The 26,587-nt window shown below is 39.4% G+C and overlaps 1 protein-coding gene and 1 long non-coding RNA gene across 3 annotated transcripts; one reads left to right on the plus strand and one right to left on the minus strand.

Moving 5' to 3' along the window:
* Window positions 1-8,163: 8,163 nt before the first annotated feature.
* On the minus strand, window positions 8,164-10,218 carry LOC132617382 (probable WRKY transcription factor 7). Of its 2 annotated transcripts, none has more exons than XM_060332374.1 (3): window positions 9,106-10,218; window positions 8,896-9,021; window positions 8,164-8,774 (listed from the first exon to the last, which is right to left on the minus strand). In XM_060332374.1, exons 1-3 carry the CDS (start codon window positions 9,810-9,812, stop codon window positions 8,609-8,611), a joined length of 999 nt encoding a protein of 332 aa, XP_060188357.1. In that variant the 5' UTR covers window positions 9,813-10,218; the 3' UTR covers window positions 8,164-8,608. The 2 variants fall into 2 exon arrangements, with proteins under 2 accessions (XP_060188357.1, XP_060188358.1); XM_060332375.1 differs by having other exon boundaries at window positions 9,112-10,215.
* Window positions 10,219-12,010: 1,792 nt separating this feature from the next.
* On the plus strand, window positions 12,011-14,214 carry LOC132617840 (uncharacterized). Its single transcript, XR_009573854.1, has 3 exons — window positions 12,011-12,056; window positions 12,181-12,843; window positions 13,225-14,214. It is a non-coding gene; the product is annotated as an uncharacterized LOC132617840 (long non-coding RNA).
* The last annotated feature ends 12,373 nt before the right edge of the window (window positions 14,215-26,587 follow it).

Below are 26,587 nucleotides of genomic sequence, written 5' to 3' on the forward strand. Positions count from 1 at the left end.
AAATCACCCCATGATGTTGGTAAAGAAGCCATGTCGGAAAGTCAGTAAAGGACGACTATAAAGGGAACCCTCCCGAAGTAGTATGACGCCCCATAAGGTCAATTTAACATTCGAGGACGAATGTTTTAAAGGGGGGGAGGATGTTACATCCGACATTTTCGCTTATTCAAAAAATTCAAGATAAATTGACTTGTGATGAATAAGGCCACAATTGGGCCTTACTTGGTATGCATGTGTAGGTTATGAATTCAATGGGGTGGAATTACGAAAGGTGGCCAAGGGCAAAATTGGAATTTTGGAAACTTGTTCCATGAATTACCATATGTAACCAACCATTTTGGGCTCAAAAAAAAATAAGTGAAGTGAGGCCCAATTTTAAGAGGCCCATTCGGCCAAGACCAACCCAAGGCCCATGGAATTAATTAATTTCCATGTGCTAAATATATATCATCCATATCCTTAAGAACATTCAAGAAAAAAAATCAAAGAGAAAGAGTAGAGAGCAAGAGAGAGCATTTCGGGTTTGGAGAGAAAAAAAGAAAGAAAAGAAAGAATTTTTTTTTGGAGCCAATCCTTTGGTTTAAAAAGTTCATCTCTTGAGAGATTATTGCTAAGCACAAGATTCTCTACAAGTTGATATCAAGATTGTGGCAAGAAAACAATTTCATCTTCCAAGTGTAGAACTTGAAGAAAGGTAAGGATTTCATGCTTTTGTTGTGTTAAAAATGATGTATGTATGTTGTAGTATGTGTGAATGAATGAAAAATATGGAAATTTGGTGTGTTGGAATTTGGGGTGTGTGGCCGAAATGCATATATGTATATTGCATGTCTATGGTGACTTGAAACTATGTTGAAATCTAGTTGTAGTGTGGTAGGAATTGTATTAGAAATGAAAGTTGAATGAATTAAGGAAAGTTGAGAATTTTGAGGTGTGGCCATGTGGTGTGTGTTGGTGTTGGAAGGTGAATTGAATCTTGTTAGCATGCTAATTGTGTTGTTATGGAAGATTGGTTATTAAGTTGTTGAAAGTTAGGAAGGGATTGGAAAAGTAGTGACTTGATGGAAAGTTGAATGTTTGTGAATTTTATGAATATCTTATGAATATTATGTGAACATGTTATGGATTCCTCCGATGTGTGTCGTAATGATTTTGATGGATAATGGATATGAAAATAATAAGTTTTGGTTGGAAATGTAAGCTTGAAACGAAAGATGATTCGTCGTGTCGAAAGGTGGCTAATAATGCCATAGCGTATGATTTAGTGTTTATTGATGTTTGTTGTTGTTTGGATGCCTCCTCTGGGTTGTTGTGTTGCTAAATTGAGCCGAGCTAAGTCTCGGGGATGTCGTATATACAGAGGAAATGCTGCCAAAATTTCGGTAGGCAATTATGTGTAAAGTTAGAGTATTGAAAGAATGGAACTAACCAAATGGTAAACTTGACCATTTCCAGATTTTGGACGAAATTTGGATTGACGCCAAGCGAGCATAAGGCGCCATCAAGGTATGTGAAGCACTTCTCTACGTTCCTAGGCATGTTCTGGATGTGGTAGGCTCGGCCGCGAGCCTTAAGTCCGACTCCGTTCCCTGGAATTCGAGACGTAAAACCGCTCCAATTCCTTCAATTCAATTGAACCTATTTTCTTACAAATTGCCCTTAAAGTGAGATTTTGCACAAAAATTTCCCCAAACGGAGTCGGAACACTTCCGATTGAGTATGGGTGACCTCATAAGGTCAACTATCAATAATTTACGTATGTAGCCTCGGGTTGGTCCGAGGTGGGCCCACAAGGCCCGATACTTCCGGTACGATTTTAAAATACATCTGTTTTGGTCCGATTTTCTCCAAAAACTTCTGAACTATTATTTTATGTATATTATGGCTATTTTTGTGTAATTTATACATTATGTTCTCTGAACATCTGAGAAATCCCATTCTGGTAATAATCTGTCGTGCCTTCCCAACTAGGATATAGGCGCGTGCTATGCATACTATCTGGATATTCTGATTTTGGCTCGCCGTTTGGCACCCTTCAGTTTGATTGAGTCTGTATGTTGAGTCTGTAGGTAGGTGGTTTCTCATTTATCGGTTCGTGTCTGTCTCAATGCATTCTTTCACTGCGACCCAGGCCAGGTTCTGTTATCGTGCATATTTCTCTGCATTGTTCACCGCGTCCCTCGGCGTACGGGCCGGGATCTGTATGTCTGTATGATCTGTGTATGGGGATGGCGGCCAGGATGGCATATGATCTGATTTGATTCTGTCTGTCCACCGCGTCCCGTACTAAGATGGCCGGGTTCTGTTACCGCGCCCCCAGACAGGGCGGGGATCTGTATGAATATATGCGTGTGCCATCTGTATTTATAAAGCACACGCCTCTGTATGATTTTGTATGACTCTGTGCTACTCTGCATGCATAATTCTGTCCGAGATACTACTGTCTGTCCGTCTGTGGTACGACTATTTCTGCATGTCCGTATGGCTTCTGCTTCTGTATGTCCGTATGAATTCAGATTCTGCTCGTCTGTCCGCATTATGATTCCGTCTGTCTGCCCGAACTATAATTCCGTTCATTTGTGTGTGACACGATTCTGTGTGTCTGTCTGGATCATAACTCTGTCCCTCAGTTTGATTTATGATTCTGCCCGTTATATTTCTGTGACTCTAGTTCGGACTATGTTTATATCTGTTACGTTTTTGCTTTACATACTCGGTACATTTTCCGTACTGACCCCCGTTCTTCGGGGGCTGCGCTACATGCCCGCAGGTACAGACGCACCAGGTGATACGCCGCCCGCGTAGGTTTCCGACTCTGCTTTTTGAAGAGCTCCTTTGACTTGGAGCATATCTTTTGGTATATATCTTCTGTCTTCTGTGTACTCCGTATGTTTGTATATTCTGGGTACGGCGGGGCGCTGTCCCGTCATATGACTCTGTATGTCTGTAGAGGCCTGTAGATAGATGTGTGGGTTACGGGTTTCGTCTGTATGTTAGCCTTATCGGCTTACTTGTAAATATCTGTATGTTCAGGTATACATGTATATATACGTATGTTACGCGCGTGCCGTACTTGTATCGGCCTACTTCTGTACTTCTGTTTTGAAACACAAAAAAAAAAAAAAAAAAATCTGTATGGTTCGAATTCGATCAGGTAGGTACGTATGGGTACCCAGTTAGGGTACCAGTCGCGGCCCACGGGGTTTGGGTCGTGACAGGCTGCTATTCAGCTGTTATTGGAGCACTCCTCTTATTCCGGAGTTGCTGTTGTGTTTTTGGTACATTATACTTTTGTGTGCTTATAGGTATGGCGGGGCCCTATCCCGACTTTGTTATGTCATATACTCCAGTAGAGGGTTGTAGTTAGTCATGGTATAGTTAGACTTTATATGGCCCTTCGGCCCACATTTTTGCTCTATAGTATTTCACGATGGCCTTGTCGGCTTGCATAGTTTTTGTCCGGCTTAGTTGTATAGTGTGTCTTCTTAGGCTCATTCCTTTCTCAGCATATCAGTTATATGATTTAGAAAATTTTCATCTGGTGACCCCGAGGTCCACTCTTGTTTATGATCATGATAGGAAAGCATGTTTAGCGGTGCTCGGCAGGTATGGCCTGGGTTCCCATCATGGCCCTCCAGTTTGGCTCGTGACAGTTGGGTCTTTAGAATTACGCTTGTTATTGTTCGGGTGTGTGTAGAGGGTACAAGTGGTCACCAAGTAGCTGATCCTTGACTTTCAGCTTTCATATCAGTCCCTTTCAGTTGAGGTGAGTCACCATTAGATCATGACGACTTTTTCATGTTTTAGAAGACTTATTATCTTATTTTCTAGCTATGATTTATATGTTGTATTCATCTATAGTAGCTTCATGACTTAGTCTTCTTGGGGTGTATGGACAGATTTGATACTTTGTTAATTCTTCCACACTTATCTATATATTAAGACGTTTAGTAGAATCATTTTTTATATTCGTATGTTTTGCATATCTTAGCTTAGAGGGTTCGCCTTATGGGTAGTAGTTCGGCAAGTGCCTTATCGCAGCCTGACTGCTAGATTTGAATCGTGACATGTACTCATTCAACACCTCTTAACTTCCACAGGTTCTTCCTTTGGCTCCCTTCCTTCATCCTTTCCACTATTGACTTCAGTCTGCATCAACTTAATCATAAAGAATTGAAATGTTTTTTTGTGACAAGTCATCAAGACTTAACACTAACTTCCTTAAACTTAGGTAGAATCCTTGTGATGTTAATGGTTTATCTTGGTATTCAAACTTCAAGGAAAAGCTTCTTGAAGTTGAATATGATATCTCCCACGGGACAAAGACATGATACCCCTAAAACCATATCACGGTTGCCTATAGAAAATATGAAAAAGCCATCCTGAAAAATAGTACCCTGTATTAACCATTTGAATCCCCTGCATATCTTATCAGTTGGGGTCTCGCTCTTCCCAACCACTTGAACAGTTTGTGGGTTCATTTTTTGGAGCTTACAACGGAACCTCACAACTGCGTCTTCGTCAATAAAATTGTGGGTAGAACCATAATCAATAAAAAAATGTCTTAGGGTATTTTGTCAGTGAAGCCCTGAAGCCTTAAAGTCTTATAGCCCATAGTGTCATTTAGTGCATGTAAAGAGATAGCACAATTCTATATTACCTCCACCAAAAGTTCTTCTTCCTCTCTCCTTCTTCCTGTTTTCACTCTCCTCAATCGATGTTTCATCTCCTACATCCAACTCAACTGAGAATGGGTGCCTTTCGGCCTTAAATTTATATCTCAAAGTAGCATAACCCCTCTGCTCTTTTCTTATCTATTTCTTCTGAGATTATACTTTTTCTCCTGGTGTTATCCATACTTGCAGTGATAGGTTTCCTAAAATTGCATGCGTTATTTCTATGTAGGTTACTAATCCAACTCCTAGTGATCTCCTAGACAGTGACTATGTTCCTGCAGATGTTGCCTTTATAACTTTGTTTTGGGCAGCAAAGTTAGATTCTGAAGTCTAGCTATATAGTATGCTTGAGATAGGTTGCAAGGACTGCCAGTTTTGACTGCATTACTGATTTTAGTTTTGAGGTTGTTTAGGAATATGTTGATAGCATACTCCATAAGCAAAGTGATCCTAGTCATTACCCTGTCAAAGGTAGATTGGTATTCCTTCACAAACCTAGTGTGCTTCACTCTCATCATCGCAATCATTGGGTCAGTGAGCTCAGCACCAAGTTGGGAGATGTAAATGGGACAAGTCTCCTAAAAACCCTTAGTTCCATTATAATGCATCTCCTGCAAAGTTGAGTGCTATTAGCTTGGATCTCTGGTGGATAGGCATATCTTCTACAGAGAAAAATGATCTACCTTGTACAACCATGTTCTTTAGTCCTCACCATTAAATTTAAGAAACTCAATCTCGATATGCTTGGTAAACGATGGGGATGAAAATGAGATATTACTTATATTCTTTGGAGTATGGAGCTATGGATTAGCTGGTGGATTCTAGTTAAGTATATGGGATGGTGTGTAAAGGGCTTGATGGGATAAAGATGGAGGAACGTGATTATGTTGGGTGTACTAGACAGAAGAATATTGGATATTCTGAATATATTGGATTTGTGAGGGTTCCATACCGAAGGGTAAGACCTGTGGATAAAATTAGACATTTTGTAATGGCATGCCCTAAATATATGGTATATGGAAATTGTATGGCTGAGCATGGAGGTTTGCACCGGGTTTGTTTAATTTGGATTTAAGTACCTTGGACCTGAGGGTTTTGAAAATTTTATACACAAGTGATTGAAGGTTTTGTATTGGAGTATTGACTTAGCCTTGTGGATTAAGGTCATGGTTGTTAACAGAAACTTAAGCTTTATGTGTTATAGGAAAGGAGGTAGTTAGATCTACAAATTTGAATGACCTATCAGAAGGAGAATACATCTCACCTCCACTAATTGCCAAATCTTTAACCCTGGTTGTTATCCTCCATTGACAGCTTTTTAAATTCTTCGTAGAGCTTGATATAGATTTTGAAAAGCCTGTTCATGATTCGCCTCGAGTTGATTTTGCCTGATGGTGAAGGTCGTCCTCTACATGGATATTCTTTGCAGTAGATTCATCATTTGTGTCATTTCGAAACCCTAAATTTGCATAGCCAAGAAAGAGCACTGATACCATTGTTGTAGATGCACAAATTTGTATAAGGAAGAAGATTATATCTACAACTGCGAACCTACGCTAAGAGATAACCAGGGTAATAATTTGATTGATAAAATTCAGAATGGAATGATTACAGTGTACAAAAGAAGTGTCAACTCTACCAAGATATTCTCCCATGTCAGAGTATAACTAACTTCTGGAGCTTCTCGGAATAAGATAAGAGAAATATTGAGGGGCTAATGTATAATTATAAGTACTAGGAATTAATAAATACTAATTAAGGACTAAAATGCATTAAACAGAACTTGCACTAACTCCTTCCCGATAACTTACTTAGCGGCTATGTTCCCCCTCTTTTGTATGATGTACAATTCTCGCAAGCTTGCTTTCTTTAATTCGTATCAAAGAGAGAAGAGAGTTCTAGTAACAGAGGTAGTAGTACTTGTAGAAAACTAGATCAAAGTACTACTGATCGAGGAGTGTGGTGTGATTCTTGAGATCGATATTCATGCTTTTATACGAGATCTCTGATTAGATCCATGAGAATAGACAACATTTCAACAAAATGCTTTACTCCTTCAGTGGACTTACTCGACATGAATCTACATTTTATATTAGTCAAATTAGTTGCTTTCGTATGTCAGATAATTTTAAAAAATCTAAATATCAAAAGTCCTAAATAATTCCAAAACTGTTGCATAGGATCCCAAATACTATAAAAAAAAAGAAGCTCTCACGTTTTGACCAGACAAAAGGCTAGAAAAACAAAGACCAATTCACCAAGTTATCATCTAGGGAAGGCTCATGTCACAAGTCTTCACAAACCCTAACCACATGAGACCCATATACTCCATCTAGAAACAATCTTCTTATTTAATGAATAATGACGACACTTTAAAATTTGTCAAATGCCCACTACACATTTTATATATTATAATCATAGAGAAAATGAAAGCCTTTGAAAATATAAATCATTCATATCATAAGAATCCAAAGACTTAGATCAAAATTTTAATATACACTATATATGGAGGAGAGAGGTTGGCACTCTCGAGGTCATAAAGTAATCAACTGATCATCAAACCCACTATTTCCCTTTTGACTTTGTTATCCCCTCCACCCCATATCAGTCCCCTCATTGAGCTAATTATAGAAATATTGGCTTTCAAAGACTCATGACTTTATTTTACACCAAATAGCGCTTATAGTTTGTAAAAAGGTACCAACTTTTTTATTTAATCATTCTGTATTTATAATTCATTAACTAAACTAATTTAAATTTGCACCAAATAAATCTACTAAAAAGATATAATGTTCCCTATTAAAAGCTTTTTTATTTCAAAAATTCGAACCTAGAGCTCTATCAAATATGCAAAAATTATAACTATCTCATAATACCCATCGATGGTCAACAGATCCCGGTTGCAATATGTTATCCAATGTGTAATAATTTGATCAATTCCTCATACCGCTATCCCATGGAGTAACAATTACGGTGCAAAACTTTCTTTATTAATATTTGTGTGGCAACTGGAATGAACGGACCTTCTCTCTATTACTCCTGACGCATATCTGATATTTGTCGAGAACTATATGAAAATACGATAATTATATCTTCTCATAATAAAAAATAACTAGACAATGGCAAAAATACCTCTCAAGTGATAATATAGTTTATATTAATATGGAAGAGTAGCTGTACGCCTGTAATAATTTGACTATTGCACTGATTTGCTTTTCCCATTAATTAACAATTGCATTCGGTAGCAGAACCCCCCTTTTTTTTTTTTTGAAGTTCTAGTACAGTAGTACTAATTTATTAGGAGCTTGTACGAGTGAACACAAAATCGATATTTCTAACATTCATTATATTTGATTCGTACCAATATTTTTGAAGTTACTGTTAAACAATTGTCTTGGTGAAAAATATCCTACAAATCATTATGAATAGTGTGGAGCATTTGGAACATATCAATTGAAGTATGCTATTATTTCTATTGAAATTGAAAGAGAGGAAAACAAAAGAATAGTCTTATTAACATGATATATGTAAGGTGTATGAGGATGGTTGACAAAAAAGATGTAAAACATAAGAAATTCCCCCACTCCCACTAAAAAATATAAGTAAAACCCCACTACTTGCATGATTCAATGTCCGCCAAATCCACAAACTTTAAGATATTTCTCTTACTTTTCACGCAAATTCAAAAGTTTTCAACTGCCAATAAACAAAGAACAATAAACAAATGGACCCCCCCCCCCAAAAAAAAACCCCAACCCCCCAAGAATCCCTTCCCTTTCACACACCCCCAAAAGCCGCTTGCTCCATCTTGTTCTTTTCTCTAGGAGTTGACCAAATGAAACTTTTGCATTGATTGCTTTCTGGTTTTACAGAATCTTCACGTCTCTTGGTGGAGCAAAGAACTAGCTCCTAGATTAGTTGAATATTAAAGGTTAAGAAGATTCAATGACTATAGCAGATGGTGGTGTCTCTGTAATGGAAAATGGATGATCATGTTCTCCTTCATATGTAACAATCAATATGTTTGGATCATCCAATGCCCTCTCCACATGCTTTCTAGCTGGACATCCTCTTACACTGCTACACTTGTAATATCCCCTGAAAATTTCATCCCCGCAAAACATTAAGCACGATTCATATATCTAGCTATTTGAAGTATAAAAATGTTTATTGATCGAGTGATCTGAAACCACTAAAAAACGTAACAGATAAAGGTTACCTGGGATGAGGAGAACCCTTGATCGGTTTCTGACCATATTTCCTCCAAGAAAAGTCATCTGGTGGTATATCAGCCATTTTCATGCTAATAGCAGGGATTCTCACCACTCGTTTCACCTTTGATTTCCTGATACAAATTTTCAATTCCGCAAATTTTAGAACTCAACAAAATATGGAAGAAAAAAAAATGAGCGGTCATGATGGCGTTGACTTTTGCCTTTTCTTGGGGCAATGGCAACGGCCAGATGATCCACCGGCACTGCTGCACTTAACGGCCATATCATCCATGGAACTGCACTTCCGTTTGAAGGACGACGTCGAGAGAGGCGGCCGGCCGGCTGATGACAGATTTGTTATTTGAAAACCTGAGGACGTCGTCATCGACGGCTGCAAACTCTCGCTGTCACCTGTTAACGATGAAATGAATGAATTCGCTGGTGATGGGGTAGCAAAGTTGATGGTCGTCGTTGACTCTTTCCTCTCCAACGACCCCACCTGGACGTGCGAGTTTTGGGGCAACGGAGGTAAACGCTGAACCGGGGTCGGACAACAGATTTTTGAACCGGATTGTGGGTTCTCCTTTTCTTTAGGACTGGTGGTGACTGGACCCCTACGGAACCGGGCATGACCGGTTCTTGATTTGTCGAGTAAAGAAATGAACTTTTTGAATTTGATGACAGCTGTATCAGCTACTGCTAGGTAATCTGCTGAAAAATCTATGGTGGGGTTAACTTTTAAAGATGGATCTTGAAAGTTCTGTTTCAGTTTTTGTGAATGATTTTGAGGTTGAGAAAGCAATTTGATTAATTTCTCAACGCTTTGTAAACCAGCGGTAGCAGCTTCTTGCATGGCGTTTTCATCCATTTTTGATGTGTAACTATTGTTCCTATAGCTAGTGGTCATCAAATCTACAGCCATATCTGTAAAAACATCAAACAAAGAGAAGAGAAAGAGAAAACCCCAATATTTATGAGAGAAAAGGAGATGAAGAGAAAGGAGAAGTAGAACAAAGCCAAAGATGATAAAAGAAAAGAGAGAGGAAATTGTATTCTAATGTATTGGGAGTCAAACTTTGATGAATGGTTTTATTTTCTTCTATTTCAATGCAAATGACTGACTTGCCGTTTCTGACCTGATTTCTGTCAAAGGGTAAAACCAATGGGAGGTGCACACGTGGATTTTTGGAGAAAACAGGGAGAAGAAGATATTGACCCAAGGTTTTTAAGAGTGGGAGACCCGTTAACGGGTAAAGCGGTGGAATGGAAGAAGGAAGACTTTAAGAGATGGGAACGAGGAAGCAGAGAGTCAAAAGCTAAATAATTGAGGTGTTGGATGATGATGAATAGTACTCCCTCCATGCCTTAGTTTGATTTGGTACATATTTTAAAAAATAATAGAAGATTTTTAAAATGTATAATTTAAAATAAATAGATATTTGTGTGATTGTAAATTATCTTATAAAAATAAATTATTTTTAAATATATAAATATGTCAATCTTTTTATAATAAATTAATAAAGAAAGTAAAATAATCTTATTAGAACTGAGGTAAAATCGGTGTGGTGAGAAAAATTGTTTTTGGCCATCAAGAAAAATTAAGTTGAGTTGACACAGAGCTCAATCAAGGTAGAAAAGCAGATTGTATTGATTTATTTTATTTTATTAGGACCAAAAAGTTCGATTATTGTTTAAATATTCTTGTTCGCGATAAATTTTGTTAGCAGAAATTAAATAACTGCAATCATAAAATAAATGTGAGAAAAATCATTTTATTGATTATTTTACGAGTACAACTCTGGATGTATCCCTTGATTCTAATCTCCGTATTGTTCATCTTGATTCGAGGGCCAATATAGCGTCTTTCTCGAATGAATGATGGACTTCTGTTGATGTGTTGAATAGCTTTGAACAACACTTTAGATTGTTCTTGAGGGAAGACGTCTCTCGAACTCTCCTTCTTGTCGAAGACTTTTGGAGAAGATTATGTGGATGTTGTTGCTCTCCTATTGCCTCTAGTCAAGATGCTATGCAACTTTCAAGATGTCTTCAAAATGGGATATGTGACCCTTTTATATAGGTGTGAGCTAGAGTTTGGATGTATTTTAGTCTCCAAGTATTTCTAGGGAACCTTGGGCTAGAAAGACGTGGGTTGAGCTTGTCTTGTAGAGGTCCAATTTAATTTAATGGACTAACCAAAATGTGATTTGGATTTCATTCAAGTCGTGTAATTTTGACTTAAATATTAATAAAACTTTATTAACCAAAATTTGACTTGGTCAACATGTCAATAACTTAGTTTTGTATGAATTAATTCAATTAAAATTTGAATGTCTGCTGATGTCCTCTACTTCAAGACTTGTCGAGGTGTAAGCTTGCTGAAACTTGATGGCGATACTTGAAGTATAGCCAATTTAATTTTTTTGTGTGTCTTCAAAATGCACACGGCAACATGTATTTGTAGACTCTTGAAACAACTTGTCGAAAGTTTTTTTTTTTTTTTTGCCCAACTTACGTTACAAAATGCATTTTCCATCTTATCCTTTCATTTCCAATTGGGAGATGTAACCATTTAGCTCCAAATATATATATATATATATATATATATATATATATATATATATATATATATATATATATATATATATATATATATTATGTCCTTTGTGATTTTTTTTTCAACATGTACATAACTTTCTACAACCTTATAGGAAAAATTGTTGAATTTATACACATGACAACTTTTCTTTCCTTGTTTAGTTTTGCAAAGAATCCTTCTTTCTTGGAGTGACCTCGTTCATAACAAAAACTAGTGACCACAAAGTCATTTCATGTGTAAGTAAATGAATAGAGGATTCTTTTTTCTTAAATTGTTGGTTCATCTTTTCATATGGTGCAAAAGAATATAGGGTTATTTTTCCTTAATTTGTTTGTTCATCTTTTCATACGATGCAAAAGAATATAAGATTCTTTTTCCTTAAATTGTTGGTTCACTCTTTCTATATTATGCAAAAGAATATTTTCCTTCTTTAACTTTTACCACAACTTGACTTGTATGGGATTGAGAATTGTTGATAAACAACCTCAAGAACTCTATATAAGGATGTGTTATGCAATCATCTCAACCACAATCTTTTGAAATGCGTGGCTCATTCTCCCTCCAAAGGTTTTACTATGGATTTTTCTCTCTCTCTTTTTTTTTTTTTTTTTTTTGAATTCAGTAACTAAAGTTTTTCTTTCAATTCGTAGAAGTTGTGTTGAATTTCCTGATTTGCGCTTTCTTTTTTCAGCATTGTGTAGTCTCACGTAAAAGTCCATAGCTTGATATTGGAGTGTCCAAATGACGACCGACTTAGTTCTGTAAAAAGAAGACATCGAAGGCTACGACATATCCAAAAATCAAACCGAAACTCCTTTTGGATTGACGGGAGTAATTTTTCAAGTTGAACTCCAAATCGGCGTTTTCTTCTCTCAGCACTGTGCAGTCACACGGAAAGCTCCATATTTTGAAATTGGAGTCCAAATGACGAGCGGCTTGTTTCTGTAAAAATAAGACATAGAAGACTATGACATATCCAAAAATCAAATAGAAACTCCGTCTGGATTGACATAAATTATTTTTGAAATCAGCAATATAATTTGACATGCCTGACTTTGGACTGCATTCATGAGCACACTTTTTTTTTTAATTGTATCTTCCTTTTTTTTTTGTAGGTTTGCATGAAGGTGTAAATGGTCTCTATTTCAGACTGAGAAGATACACACGACGTCACAAACAACTCCTGAAGCCACGAAGATCAAACAAAATTCCTGCGGTGCTGGAAGGCCCTTCATACTTCATCATCGTTGATTAGCGAGCAGCTACTTGGTCGTCCGTCCGACTTCAATGAAACTTGATGTATCATTCTGTTCGGCTTTGACTAGAAGCAACTTAATGCATATATCCTTTCTTGGTATTTTTCTTTTTACTTCGGCAAAGAACAACTTGGTGATTCCCCCTTGCTTACGGCTTTACCCCATTTTTCAAGACATCACTTGGCGTATTCACAACCACTTGGAGTCAGCTTTTCCGACTTTGGTGAACAAACATATGGAGATTCTTATCCCCGCGACTTCAAAAATGAAGTATACTTCACGATTCTACTTGCATTTTGAGAAAGACGTACAAAGAGAATTTCATCCTTCCAACGACTTAATGAAAGAATTTGTAGAGCGTTAATAGAATTTGTAGAGCGTTAATCCTTCAAGATTTGGCAGATAAATGTGTGTGTCACAATGTTCACCATCTTGAGTTGAAGCGTTTTGGCGCTAACATTTTTTTTGTTTGTTTGCAGGTTTATGAAGGAGCACAAATGGTCTTTATATCATACCAAGAAGATGTCCACGTGATCTGTGAGGAATCACTTGATGTGTCCACCATTGTAGTAATTTTTGCGGACACAACTTGGAGCCTCCATTTTCCTTGTGGCGTTGATAGAACAATTACATGGTGTATCTCTTCCTTACGGCTTAAAGAGATTGACACTCAGAGTAGTCCTTTCCAACGTTGGCGAGAAAGTTGATGGTGCATCTCCCTCTTCAGCTTGGCGAAAGAGACACTTGAATTACCTTTATTTTTTTTTTGCAGTTATGACGAGCAAGTACATGAACTAAGTAGAAAACCCTTAGACAGAGTGAGTAGACCCATACATGCACCAAGATCCATCTACTATGAAGAAGTTGATGTACGAAGATCGTCATGGAAAAACGCTCCTTCCTCCAAAGTTGTAGAATCTTATCTTTAGATTCTCCAAGCATGTGAAAGGGAGCAAAGGAAACATCGTGCAAGCAACTTTTCTTTGGCTTCGCATTGAAGGGATGGGTCTTTTTTTACTCATGTGAATGTAATTAGAAGAAAATTTTAAATTTCCTACGTACCTCGGTGAAGTGGATCAAGTCATTACGTGACTCAGAAAGAGTATCTTATTTGAGTTTTTTTTTTTTTTTTTTTTGCATGCAGTTTAACTCATGCATCATGGAGTGTTGAAACGTATAGTTTAAGCTTATGCGGAAAGGAGCATAGTAGCTTGCAGTTTAGACTCGTGCTTCAAGGAGCATTGCAACTTGCAGTTAAGGTTTGTGCATCGAGGAGCATTGCGATGTGTAGTTTAAGCTAGTGCATCAAGGAGAAGTTCAGGAAAGAATTACAATAATGTAATTGGATTTCGAACCCTTTTTATGAAGCATTGTTTTATCAATTCTTCCGTTAGACTTTGTGCTTCTCCATGTTTGCAGATGATGTGTGGTTGCGCTTTTCCTTTGGGATTTGTCGCTTCAAAGATTTTTAATGCTTATGTCTTTTATGAGAAACCAATGTCCAAGTTTCACTGTACTTATTATTGGAGTGGACATCTGACTTGGACGTGTTTGAATTCTTGTTCAAGGCGGGAACTTCAACTTGCTCAAAGCTCCCAAATTATGGCACGATTGATCCTTGGTTCAATTTTTGTGGATGCAACAGAAGGCCTACATCTTTGAGTTTCTAGCATTGAGCTCTTCTTGTTATCAAGATAAGCACTAGCATGGTTCGCCTTGACCATATCTTCATCATCAATGATTATTTTTCCATCCCTAATTAACGTCATAATCTTCTTTTCACGATGAAACATTTTTTCAATTGGATGATTGATGATGCGATGAAATTTGAAATAATTGGGATCATTGGTTTTGTTGGCTTCGTCAAGTCGCTTTGATACAGGAAGTTCAATGACCTTCTTCATCAGTAACTCGTCAAGAATCGAAGGGACATGAGAGTCCGGAAAAGGATAAATTTTGCTTCTAACTCCTTCAAGGTTGGATGTCGCTTTTCTTCTGGAGGATGCTGACTTGTATCTTTTTCATTCATTTTTTGTTTAGCAGTGACTTTTATTGATGTTATTCCTACCACCATGGTTTCTTCAGTTTTGTCACGACCCAACTCGTGAATCGTGAGGGCACCCACACTAACCCTCCTGGTGGGCAAACCCTTCCCGTAACCTATCTCATTATAATTAACATCCATTAAGCAGAAGTAAGCATAATAGCATATAACAGTCTCAATATATAATATCAAGTGACGAAGAACTGAATACATAAATATCCAAAAATCTGGTCTGAAACTAGTACAAGAGCCACTAACTAAATAAGTACATAGTCTCAATAGGAAGTACAAATCAAGTCATATAATATTGTCTCGGAGTAGAAATGGACAGATATAAATAGGAAAGAGTCTTCGGGCTACAGACCAGGAACATAGCTCACCCTGAAATCCCTATCAGACGGCCTCGGGATCACTAGCGAGGATAGGAACTGGAGCCAATAACAAACTCTACACTCAAGAAAAAGTGCAACAAGTGTAGTATGAGTACAAACACACGTACTCGTAGGTATCATAAGCCGACAACGATTAGTTCACACATAGACATAGATAGAAATTAACAGATAAGCAGTCAACACAAACACACAACAACGACAATCAGGAAAGTCACACCATAATGAAAGCCATAGTGGATCCCACAACTGAAGTCATAAGCCTAGGTGGAGCCGTTAATCCACTAGTCTGTCAAATCATTAATTAAGTCCTCACAACAACAATAACTTTGTGTATCGACAACCACGAATAAATCGTTAATGTGCCATGCGATGATATGATATGATATGAATGTAATATTATGTTAGGCAATATAATGCAATTCCCTCCAGGCCTTCAATCTGTACCGTACACACATGCTAAGGACAATGTCTCAATAGTCATGACCCATGGGGGACCCGCAAAGTCTATGTACCATGCTCGCTCCGGTATGTACTTAGGATCATGAGCACTCTGTTTCGCTCTGGTATGTAACCTTTGATCACGGGCACTCTCTTCCGCTCTAGTATGTAACCTCTGATCACAGGCACTCTCTCTCTTTTATGCACTCCGGCAAAGACCTCAGAGGCTGTACTCTCTTACTTATCATCATTTCAAGGCAATCATGACAAGTCAATAACACATGAAATATGGATTGTATGCCATGCATAATGCAACCTTATCAATAACACAAATATAGAAGCCTTAATAATTTCCATGAATGCAAATCATAATCCGAGTTATCAGTATCGACCCTTTCATATTTCATAAGATCTACGAGATACGTGAGATATCAAGAATCGGAGAGAGTCAGATCAATATATGAAAATCACTAGTATGGCGACAAGCCCACATAACAACTGACGATACCAACCTAGTCGGAATATAACTCCACACCATGCCTAAAGGCCTATCATGCTTTCCCCCGCAATCACTACTATACATATACGATTAGCTAATCAAAGTCTAGACATATGCAAGCCATAACCTACCTCGAAGCCAAACAGGTGCCACGAACTAGTCCGTTAGAGCCTTCCCCTTTCGAAGAGCTTCCGAATGATCAAAGTCTAGCAAATTACTATTCTACATTAGATTACGAGGCTAATGATACCCATAAAGCCATAAAACCAATCAAAATAAAAAATGACCTTAAAAAGGGGATCCTTGGCCCACAAGGGTAAAATAAGAAATTCATAGGAAAATTAGGTTACCCAAGGTCTAGGGAGTCTAATGTCACGACCCAGCTAGGGGCCGCGACGGGTACCCGGGGCTAACCACCGAGCATCACTCATTTCCTCACTCATCATAACTATTTTACACCTCTTTATCATTCATAATCTCATGATCGTGAGACTACCATCTTTCATTTGAAAACACAATTGATTTTATATACATATACCCCGTTAGACTAGCAAAATAATATATACAAATATACCATAGTTTTCTTATGAGACCATCTAACCCACACTGCACATCTACGAGCCTCTACTGGCATACTATACATATAGACGGAACAAGACTCCGTCGTGCCCAAAATACACATACATATACCAAAAGAATAATCATGAGCACCTCCGGACAATGGAGTGCCCTCAATCAGCTGACGGCTACTAAGACTCTGGATCCAGCTCACCTCCCTGTCTACCTGTGGGCATGAACACAGTGTCCAAAGAAAACGGACGTCAGTACGAATGTTGTACTGAGTATGAGAGGTATAAAAAATAACAGTACATCAAGGAAATAAGGGAGGTACCAAATATGGAGCAAACTGTATCTGACGGTGAATCATATAAGAAGTAATGCATGCTGACTTACTTTTTTACTCATCATCATCTCATGTATGCATAACATGTATATATATAAACTGCCCGACCATATAGGTACGGTGTGATAATCAGTAACATTAGCTTGCGTCCAGGCCTCCCGCGTCCGGGGTATCATATCATGCCGCCCACTAGTGGTGTCTGCCCATGCCATCTGGCCATGGTGTATAGCTGCCCGCCTTGGCGGTGACTACCCAGCCAAATAGGCGCGGTGTAATATCATCATCATATGTTCATCATGGTATGCTTATCATAGTACATGCACAAGACTCAAGAACAACTATACTCTGTCGGGGTGGCGTGAGGTCGTGATCCCCCGATGGCATTACGGAACAATCATTAACATCCTGCCTCACCTTGAAGGAATTAGCATATAAGGTGAGTGTGAGCAACAAATAGCATCATTAACATTATGGGATCATCACATCATGTATATTAGGATCTCTGTACTTTACTCATTACCTTGTATAGCTAATTATGGACATGGACTAATACTTTCCGGAGCTTAGGAGATCTATGAAGAAGAAAGATAGTCATGCTATAAGATTCATGCCATAGAAAGAAAGGACTATCCTCACATACCTTTATCGTTTAGCTAATCTATTGTTCACTTGTTCTCCTTCGATATCGCGTCGCTACCTTCACGGGAGAATTCGTATTATCGTTAGTTAATCGACTATAAGAACGTATCATTACTTCTAGGGAAAATTGGGCAGGATTTCCTTTGTTTTTACTACTTTTCCCATGTTCTGTTTCAACTCCCAAACATTTACAACAACACTCACAATATTGCGATCAACAATCATCATTCATATAATTTAAGCAAAATCCACAATTTCTCTCCAATTTCTCCACATTTAGTGGTTATAGCTCGTTATCGCGTTTTCTCATATATAATACTTATTTCATGGCCTAAACATCATTTACAACATATTCATAATCATAGCATATCAACATTCATGATTCCATTCAACTACCATTCAATTGTGACACTATTCTCCCATGTAAAACCCATCTTCTATGCTTTTCTACAATTCATGCATCTTAGCTCTCCAGTACCTTAAACAACATGATAAAGTCATGAAACTTACCTTGGATGGTGATGGAACAAGCCTATAGTGGAATCCTTCCTTTTGCACCAAAGCCCTACTTCACCTCTTTTGGGATTTCTTAGTTTGGATGAACTTCACTTGAGTTTCACACACTTTGTTTCACGGGTTTAATGTTGTTGATCATTTATTTCCTTGGTATTCTTATGGTTGAAGCCTTTGGAGGGTTCTAGAGCTTTCTTGAGTTGGAGAGATGAGAAATGAAATAAGATGGAATGAAAAAATGGTCCCTTATATGAATTTAAAAGCTGGCCGACCAACTTTATACGGACCAACATACGGTCCGTACTATTTATACGAACCGTATGTGTGGATATTTGGTCCAGTGGCTGGTGGCCTCCTTGGCCAATTATACGGTCCCATATACGGCTGGTACAATTTATACGGTCCGTAGATTGGACCGTATAATGCCCAGTGGTTCCGTTTTCGTTCTCGACGACTCGTTTGATCTCCGACCCTTATGGAACCTTCTTGGTACTTGTTTAACACTTTAATACCAACCTAAGGGACGTTATTAATTGTCTCTAAGACATCATTATGCCATCGCAGCATTTTTGCTCATTATTTTTATCTGATATAGAACATACGACTCGCTTTCCTTAACAACTTCCTTTCCTTATCTCGGATGCCTTTGAGATCTCGTTTAGGGTCATCGACTACTATTTCTTACTCCTCAAAAAATCGCATACTTCATGACCTTCGTCAACCCATTCACTGTACATGTACGGGGAATTTTCCAAGGTGTAACATTCTTCCCCCCTTTTGGAACATTCGTCCTCGAATGTTAACGCACTCGGGGATCTTAGAAAATTTCGCCAGAGTCTCCCCTATAACATGGCACTACCAACCTGTCACAACAACCCATAATATCATTGCCTCACAGGGCTATATCACAATATCAACATATCTATGGCCACACATGACCAAAAGCATAAAAAGTAAGCATACGTACCTCATAGTGTTGGTGTCTCGTCTTGAACCTCTTCTGGAGATTGGAATAGATGTGGATATTTGGCTTTCATATTCTCCTCCGCTTCCCAAGTCATTTCTTCCTTGTTGTTTGTTACACCTCAGAAATTTCGCTGTACTTGTATGATGAGTGGAATGATGAAAAATTGAGTGAATGATGTTTTATTAAGTTGGGAATGACTAATTAAGAATTTTTGGAAATAAGAAAGTTGCGGAAAATTTTTCAGCACAGTGGTCGTATATGGCACTATACGGCCCGTAAAGTGATTTACGGACCGTATAGTGCACTCTTCCTCCAGCTTGTCAAAAATCTCAACTTTCTGTAAATGTTGAATATGGTTAAATACGACCCAGTTTACGGCCCGTAAACTGGTTTACGGACCGTAAACTAGGTCGTAAACTGCCATGTCCACCAGCCAAACTTTCTGTTTTTGGAATGCTTAAAAACGACCACAGTGGACGGACCGTAAATCAAAATACGGTCCGTATATGGTGGTTTACAACCACTGTTCACCTCGACAAGAATTCATTAAAAATCAGATTTTGTGATTTTTAAAAGGGACTTAAGCCTCATTTCACTTCATTTTCATCCATACACCTCAAGAGACATTCTAGAACTCTCCAAATAATTCCTCCACAAGAATTCAAGAGAATTAAAGGGAATACCAAGACCAACAACACTAATTTCATGGAATCAAGGGTAAGAACTCAATAAAGGGTCATCTAAGTGAAGAAATTCCCAAGAAGGTGGGACTAGGGTTTTGGCTAAGTGAAGTATTTCAACTTAAGGATTGTTCAACCATCCTCCAAGGTAAGTTTCATGATTATTCCATATTGTTTGAAGTATTGGAAAGCTTAGACACTTGAAATGTAGAAGAACATAGAAATGGGTCATTATTGAGTGAATAGTGGCATGAATAAATGATAGTGGAATCGAACTATGAATATTGAAGTGTTGGGAGTACTAATACATTATAAATGGTGTTTTTATCATGAAACAAACATTAAATGCATGAAAACGCAAGGATGAGCTAGAAGTAGAAATAAAGGAAAATTGGAGGAAAATGGTGGATTTTGCCAAATATACGTAAATGACGATTGTCGATTATGATATTGCGAATAATATTATGAATATTGGGAGTTGATATAGAACGTGTGAAAAGTAGTATGAGTGAAGGAAGCGTTGTCCGACTTCTCCTAGAATTAGCGACACGTTCTTATAGTCAGTTACTAATGTTGATACGAATTCTCTTATGAAGGTAACGACGTGATATCGACGGAGAACAAGTGAGCGATATCTTAGCTAAACGACCAAGGTATGTGAGGCTAGTCCTTCTTTCTATTGGCATGAATCCTTTAACTTGAATCCCTATTCCTTTCATGAGTTCTTGCATTCTAAGAAGTTAAAAGCTTATACTTATGAATGTCTATATGAGATGAGTTATACGATATGATGACATTAGAATGATGATGATGTTATTCCTTGCCTACACTCACCTTATGTACTAGTCCTTTCAAGGAGAGGCGGAATGTCCATGATGGTTCCATAATGTAATCGGGGGATCACAACCTTACGTCACCCCGATAGAGTAAAGTTGATCATGAGTCTTATATACGCATTATGGTAAGATAAGTATCTTATGATAAGCATATTACTATGAGCATTTATATTGAGCATGTCATGAGCATTTCACACCGTACCTAGTTGGCCGGGCAGACACCGCTTCGGCGGGCGGCGATACGGATACACCACGACCTACGGGCGTGGGCAGACACCACTAGTGGGTGGCATGAGATGGTACCCCGGACACAGGAGGCCTGGACGCGGGCTAATACTATTGATTATCACATCGTTCCGACATGGACGGGCAGCTTGCATATGATGCATACATGTTATGATGATGAGTAAAACAGCATGCATTACTTCATGTATGATTATCAGTCAGATTCAGTTGTCTCATATTGATGTTATCCTCATATTACTGATGTTTCCTTTCATTATGTACGCCTCTCATACTCGGTACAATACTCGTACTGACGTCCTTTCTTCGGACACTGTGTTTATGCCCACAGGTAGACAGGGAGGAGAGTTTGGCCCAGGTCCTCAGTAGCTGTCAGCTGATAGATAGCACTCCATTGTTCGGAGGTGCTTATGACTATTCTTTTGATGTACATTCATATATGAATATTTTGGGCATGACGGAGTCTTGTTCCGTCCATGTATTCATTATGTTAGTAGAGGCTCGTAGATACGCAGTGTGGGTTAGATGGTCTCACAAGATGTTTTCATATGTATGTGTATTATTTTGATGGCCAAGGGGCAAATGTATATAAAGTATTTATATTTTGATTAAATATGATTTTCCTACAATTGGTATGTAAAATTGATAAAAGAGTATTAAATGAGCGAGACCAGCAGTAGAGTAAGCGGTGCTCGGTAATTGCTCCGGGTACCCGTCGCGGCCCCTAGCTGGGTCGTGACATTGTTGTTTCGCCACAAGACTTTCACTGAAGCTACTTCTTTGTTACAAAGTCTTCGCACTTGTCTATCTAAAATGGCAACAAGCACTTCTTTATATGCCAATTTTTCTGTTACTTGGATATCATCAACCAGAACTATTCTCGTTGGGTCTCCAATGCACTTGCGGAGCATCGAAACATGAAAAACTGGGTGTACTGACTCGAGCTCTAAAGGCAAGTCTAATTCGTAGGCTACACGACCCACCTTATAGATAATTCTATAAGGTCCAATATATCTTGGGCTCAACTTCCCCTTTTTACCAAACCTCATTACCCCTTTCATTGGCGATACTTTCAGAAATACCCAATCATCTATCTGAAATTCCAAGTCTCGCCGGCGATTGTCCGCGTAAGACTTTTGGCGACTTTGGGCTGTCAATAATCGATCTCGTATCACCTTGACTTTCTCCACCGCTTGTTGAATCAATTCAGGGCCCATTAGTTGTACTTCTCCTGTTTCAAACCATCCAATCGGGGATCTGCATTTCCTCCCATATAAAGCTTCATATGGGGCCATTTGAATGCTGGAATGATAGCTGTTATTATAGGAAAACTCAATCAAGGGTAAGTGATTATCCCAACTACCACCAAAATCTAATATGCATGCCCTTAACATATCCTCCAAAGTCTGAATAGTTCGCTCGGCCTGTCCGTCAGTCTGCGGATGAAATGCCGTGCTAAACTTCACTTGGGTACCTAGGCCCTCTTGAAAAGACTTCCAAAACTTAGTTGTAAATTGTGCTCCCCTATCTGTGATAATAACCATTGGAATACCATAGAGTCGCACAATCTCCTTGAGATATAACCTGGCATAATCTTCGGCTGAATATGTGGTCTTGACCGAAAGAAAATGAGCTGCTTTTGTTAATCTATCCACAATCACCCATATAGAATCGTATTTGCCTCGGGTGCGAGGTAATCCTACAATGAAATCCATATTAATTCCTTCCCATTTCCATGTAGGAATCTCCATTGCTTGAAATAAGCCTCCTGGCTTTTGATGTTCGGTTTTTACTTGTTGGCAATTTGGACATTGAGCTACAAATTCTGCTATGTATTTCTTCATGCCATCCCACCAATATATCATTCTCAAATCATGATACATCTTTGTTGCTCCTGGGTGGATAGAATACCGAGAATAGTGAGCTTCCTCTAGAATTCGACGACGCAGTTCTGCAACATCCGGAACACATAGTCTGCCTCGACACCTAAGGATTCCATCTACGGAAGCTTCGAATGGAGACTTCTCTTTTTCAAGAGAGACATCCCTGTAATGACACATTTGTGGATCTTCATACTGGCGCTCTTTTATTTCCACATTCAAGGGCGAGGCTGTAGGATCATTAACACTAATTCTTGCATTACCCGAAACAATTACACGTACTCCAAGGTTTGCTAATCGATGGAGCTCACAAACCATTTCTTTGTTTTCTGAAGGAACTCCACATAAACTACCCATTGATCGACGGCTAAGCGCATCGGCTACCACATTCGCTTTTCCGGGGTGGTATAAAATATTTACATCATAATCCTTCAACAATTCTAACCACCGCCTCTACCGCAGGTTTAACTCCTTCTGCTTGAAAATATACTGAAAACTCTTGTGATCTGTATAGATATCAACATGCATGCCATACAAGTAAAGCCTCCACATTTTTAAGGCATGAATGACCGCAGCCAATTCGAGATCATGAGTTGGATAATTCCTTTCATGTTTCCGCAACTGTCTCGAAACGTATGCAATAACTCTACCATGTTGCATCAGTACACATCCTAGTCCCACACCGGAAGCATCATAATACACAACATAGCCATCTGGCCCCTCTGGAAGTGTTAACACTGGAGCTGAAGTCAATCTGTCTTTCAACTCTTGAAAACTACGCTCACAAGCGTCGTTCCATTGGAATTTTACCGACTTCTGGGTTAACTTCGTTAATGGTGCTGAAATGGATGAGAAGCCCTCTACGAATCTCCTATAATAGCCTGCCAAACCCAGAAAACTACGAACTTCTGTGGGCGTCGTAGGCCTTGGCCAAGTCTTCACGGCTTCAATTTTCTGAGTGTCGACTCGGATGCCATCATCTGAAATAACATGGCCTAGAAATGTCACAGAATTTAGCCAAAACTAGCACTTTGATAACTTTGCATATAATTCCCGAGCTTGAAGAATTCCAAGAACCATTCGCAAATGATCTGCATGTTCTGATTCTGTGTGAGAATATACCAGAATATCATCGATAAATACTATCATGAAGAGATCCAAAAATGGCTGGAATACATTATTCATTAAATTCATGAACACGGCCGGAGCATTTGTTAATCCAAACGACATTACTCGGAACTCGTACTGGCCATATCGTGTCCTGAAAGCAGTTTTGTGAATATCCGCCTCTTTAACTCTCACTTGATGGTAACCCGGCCGCATATCTATCTTGGAAAACCATTTACCACCCTGCAGCTGATCAAACAAATCATCAATCCTCGGAAGAGGATATTTATTCTTTATCGTCACCTTATTCAATTGTCTATAATCAATGCACATTCGTAGGGAACCGTCCTTCTTTCTCACGAACAAGACTGGTGCTCCCCACGACGACGAACTGGGTCTAATAAAGCCCTTTTCAAGCAAATCTTTCAACTGTGCTTTTAGCTCTTTCAATTCTTCCGGAGCCATTCGATACAGAGGAATAGAAATAGGCTCGGTGTCCGGTAATACATCGATAGCGAAATCAATTTCCCTTTCTGGAGGAAGACCTGGGAGTTCATCTGGGAATACATCTGGGAATTCATTCACTAGCGGAACAAATTGAAATGTTGGCGACTTTGCCTTGGTGTCATGAACCTGAACTAGATGATAAATATAACCTTTAGCTATCATCTTTCTTGCCTTAAGGTAGGAAATAAACCTACCCTTAAGAGATGCCGTATTACCCTTCCATTCAAGCACGGGCTCTCCCGGAAATTGAAATCGAACCATCTTCGTCTGGCAATCAACATTAGCATAGCACGAAGCCAACCAATCCATACCCATAATTACATCGAAATCTACCATCTCCAGCTCAATCAAGTCGGCTTTGGTCTGGCGGTCACATATCACAATCACATAATTTTTGTACACTTGCCTCGCTATCACGGGATCACCAACTGGAGTGAATACCTCAAAAGGTTTAATTGGCTCGGGTTTCACCACAATAAAATCGGAAACATACGGAGTAACATAAGAGAAAGTAGAACCCGGATCGATCAAAGCATATACATCACGGGAAAATATAGTCAATATACCTGTAATAACATCTGGGGAGGTCTCAAGATCCTGTCGCCCATCTAAAGCATATACGCGGGGCTGAACAGCTGCTGAAGTAGATGCGCCCCCTCTGCCTCTACCTCTACCTGCTGGAGTCTGGGGAGTTTGTGTTGTGGGGCGCACTGAAGAAGAACCCGCGGCAGAACCCGTGGGCTGAGTCCCAACTCTATCTCTCATCGACGGGTAATCTCTCATCATGTGCCCAGTCTGGCCACAAGCATAACAAGCATCCGACCCCTGATAGCATCGTCCGGAATGTAGTCTACCGCACCGGCTGCACCGTGGTACTGGGGGTCTCCTCTGACTAAAATCTCCTCTAGGCTGAAAATCCGAGGCCCTCGAACTCTGGCCCTGTCCTGACCGGAAGGAACGATCAAACCTCCTATCTGAAAATCTGGGAGGCGCACTGGTTGCTGACTGGCCCGAGTGCCTAGAATGCATCTGTCTCGGTCCCCCTCTATACTCACTGCTTGCTCCCATAGATCTAGCCCTCTTGCCTTGTCTCCTTTCACTATCGCGATCACTTCTTTGCGGTGGCTGTCGTCCCTCTAAATTCTGGGCATGGGCTTGTATACGGGAAATGTCCATCCCGTCCTGCAATGAGGTTGTCAAGAAATCTTTGAATAAATGTGGTCCTAGACCACTCACAAACCGGTGCACTCGATCCCCCATGTCGGCTACCATCGTCGGGGCATACCTGGCCAAAGAATTAAATTGCAAGCTATATTCCCGAGCACTCATGCTTCCTTGCTTTAGATTCAAGAACCTGTCCGCTCTAGCTCGGCGGACCTCGGGTGGCAAATAATGTCGAATGAAAGCGTCAACGAACTCGCCAAACGGGAGGAGGTGCATTTTCTTAGCTCGATGCTATCCAATTATTGTACCATAATACCGCCACATCGCGGAGTCTATAAGAGGCCAACTCCACGGATTCGGTCTCGGAGGCATGAATAATCTTTAAGGTCCTCAACATTTCATCAATGAAGTTTTGCGGATCTTCATCCGGCTTCGACCCAAAAAACTCCGGAGGATTTAAAGTCATAAAATCACGGGCTCTCGTACTAGCTGAACGATCACTCGAACCTATACCTTGTCGCTGTGCCTGGGCGGCTACCAATTGTGTCAAAAAATGGATGGCCTCGGTCACTTGTTGACCCGAAGCAACTGGTGGAGGAATCGGAGCTGAAGCTCCTCCTTGCTCTTCTACATTGGGCCAGGCCTCATTTTGTTATTCGCCCTCCTCTACACTCATCGGAGGCTCTCTTTCTGCCCGCCTTTTCGTCGTAGTCTTGCCGTTCTGGGCGGTTATAGCTTTTCCTTTTGGCGGCATTCTGAAATCACAACGCACTATTAGGAAGGATAAAATCTTATACACGGCTCTATCACACGATCTCATAAGAAGAAAGATGGTCATTTTTCCTAAATGTCCTGTAGCCTCTTGTTTATTAGCATGGCGCGCAACACATCATAAGCAAGACTCTACTAGACACGGCTCGTAGACACTTCCTAGGACGAACTGCTCTGATACCACTTTTGTCACGACCCAGCTAGGGGCCGCGACGGGTACCCGGGGCTAACCACCGAGCACCACTCATTTCCTCACTC

This window comes from Lycium barbarum, chromosome 11, assembly GCF_019175385.1.
Source record: "Lycium barbarum isolate Lr01 chromosome 11, ASM1917538v2, whole genome shotgun sequence".
Classification (NCBI taxonomy): Eukaryota; Viridiplantae; Streptophyta; class Magnoliopsida; order Solanales; family Solanaceae; genus Lycium; species Lycium barbarum.

What these genes read in the sequence shown, in the direction of transcription:
- LOC132617382 (XM_060332374.1), bottom strand. Translation starts at nt 9,812, where the DNA reads ATGGCTGTAGATTTGATGACCACTAGCTATAGGAACAATAGTTACACA. An exon ending in TGCCCCAAGAAAAGGCAAAA is followed by an intron (nt 9,022 to 9,105) that starts GTCAACGCCATC and finishes AATTTGTATCAG; the next exon opens with GAAATCAAAGGTGAAACGAG. An exon ending in AAGGGTTCTCCTCATCCCAG is followed by an intron (nt 8,775 to 8,895) that starts GTAACCTTTATC and finishes TGAAATTTTCAG; the next exon opens with GGGATATTACAAGTGTAGCA.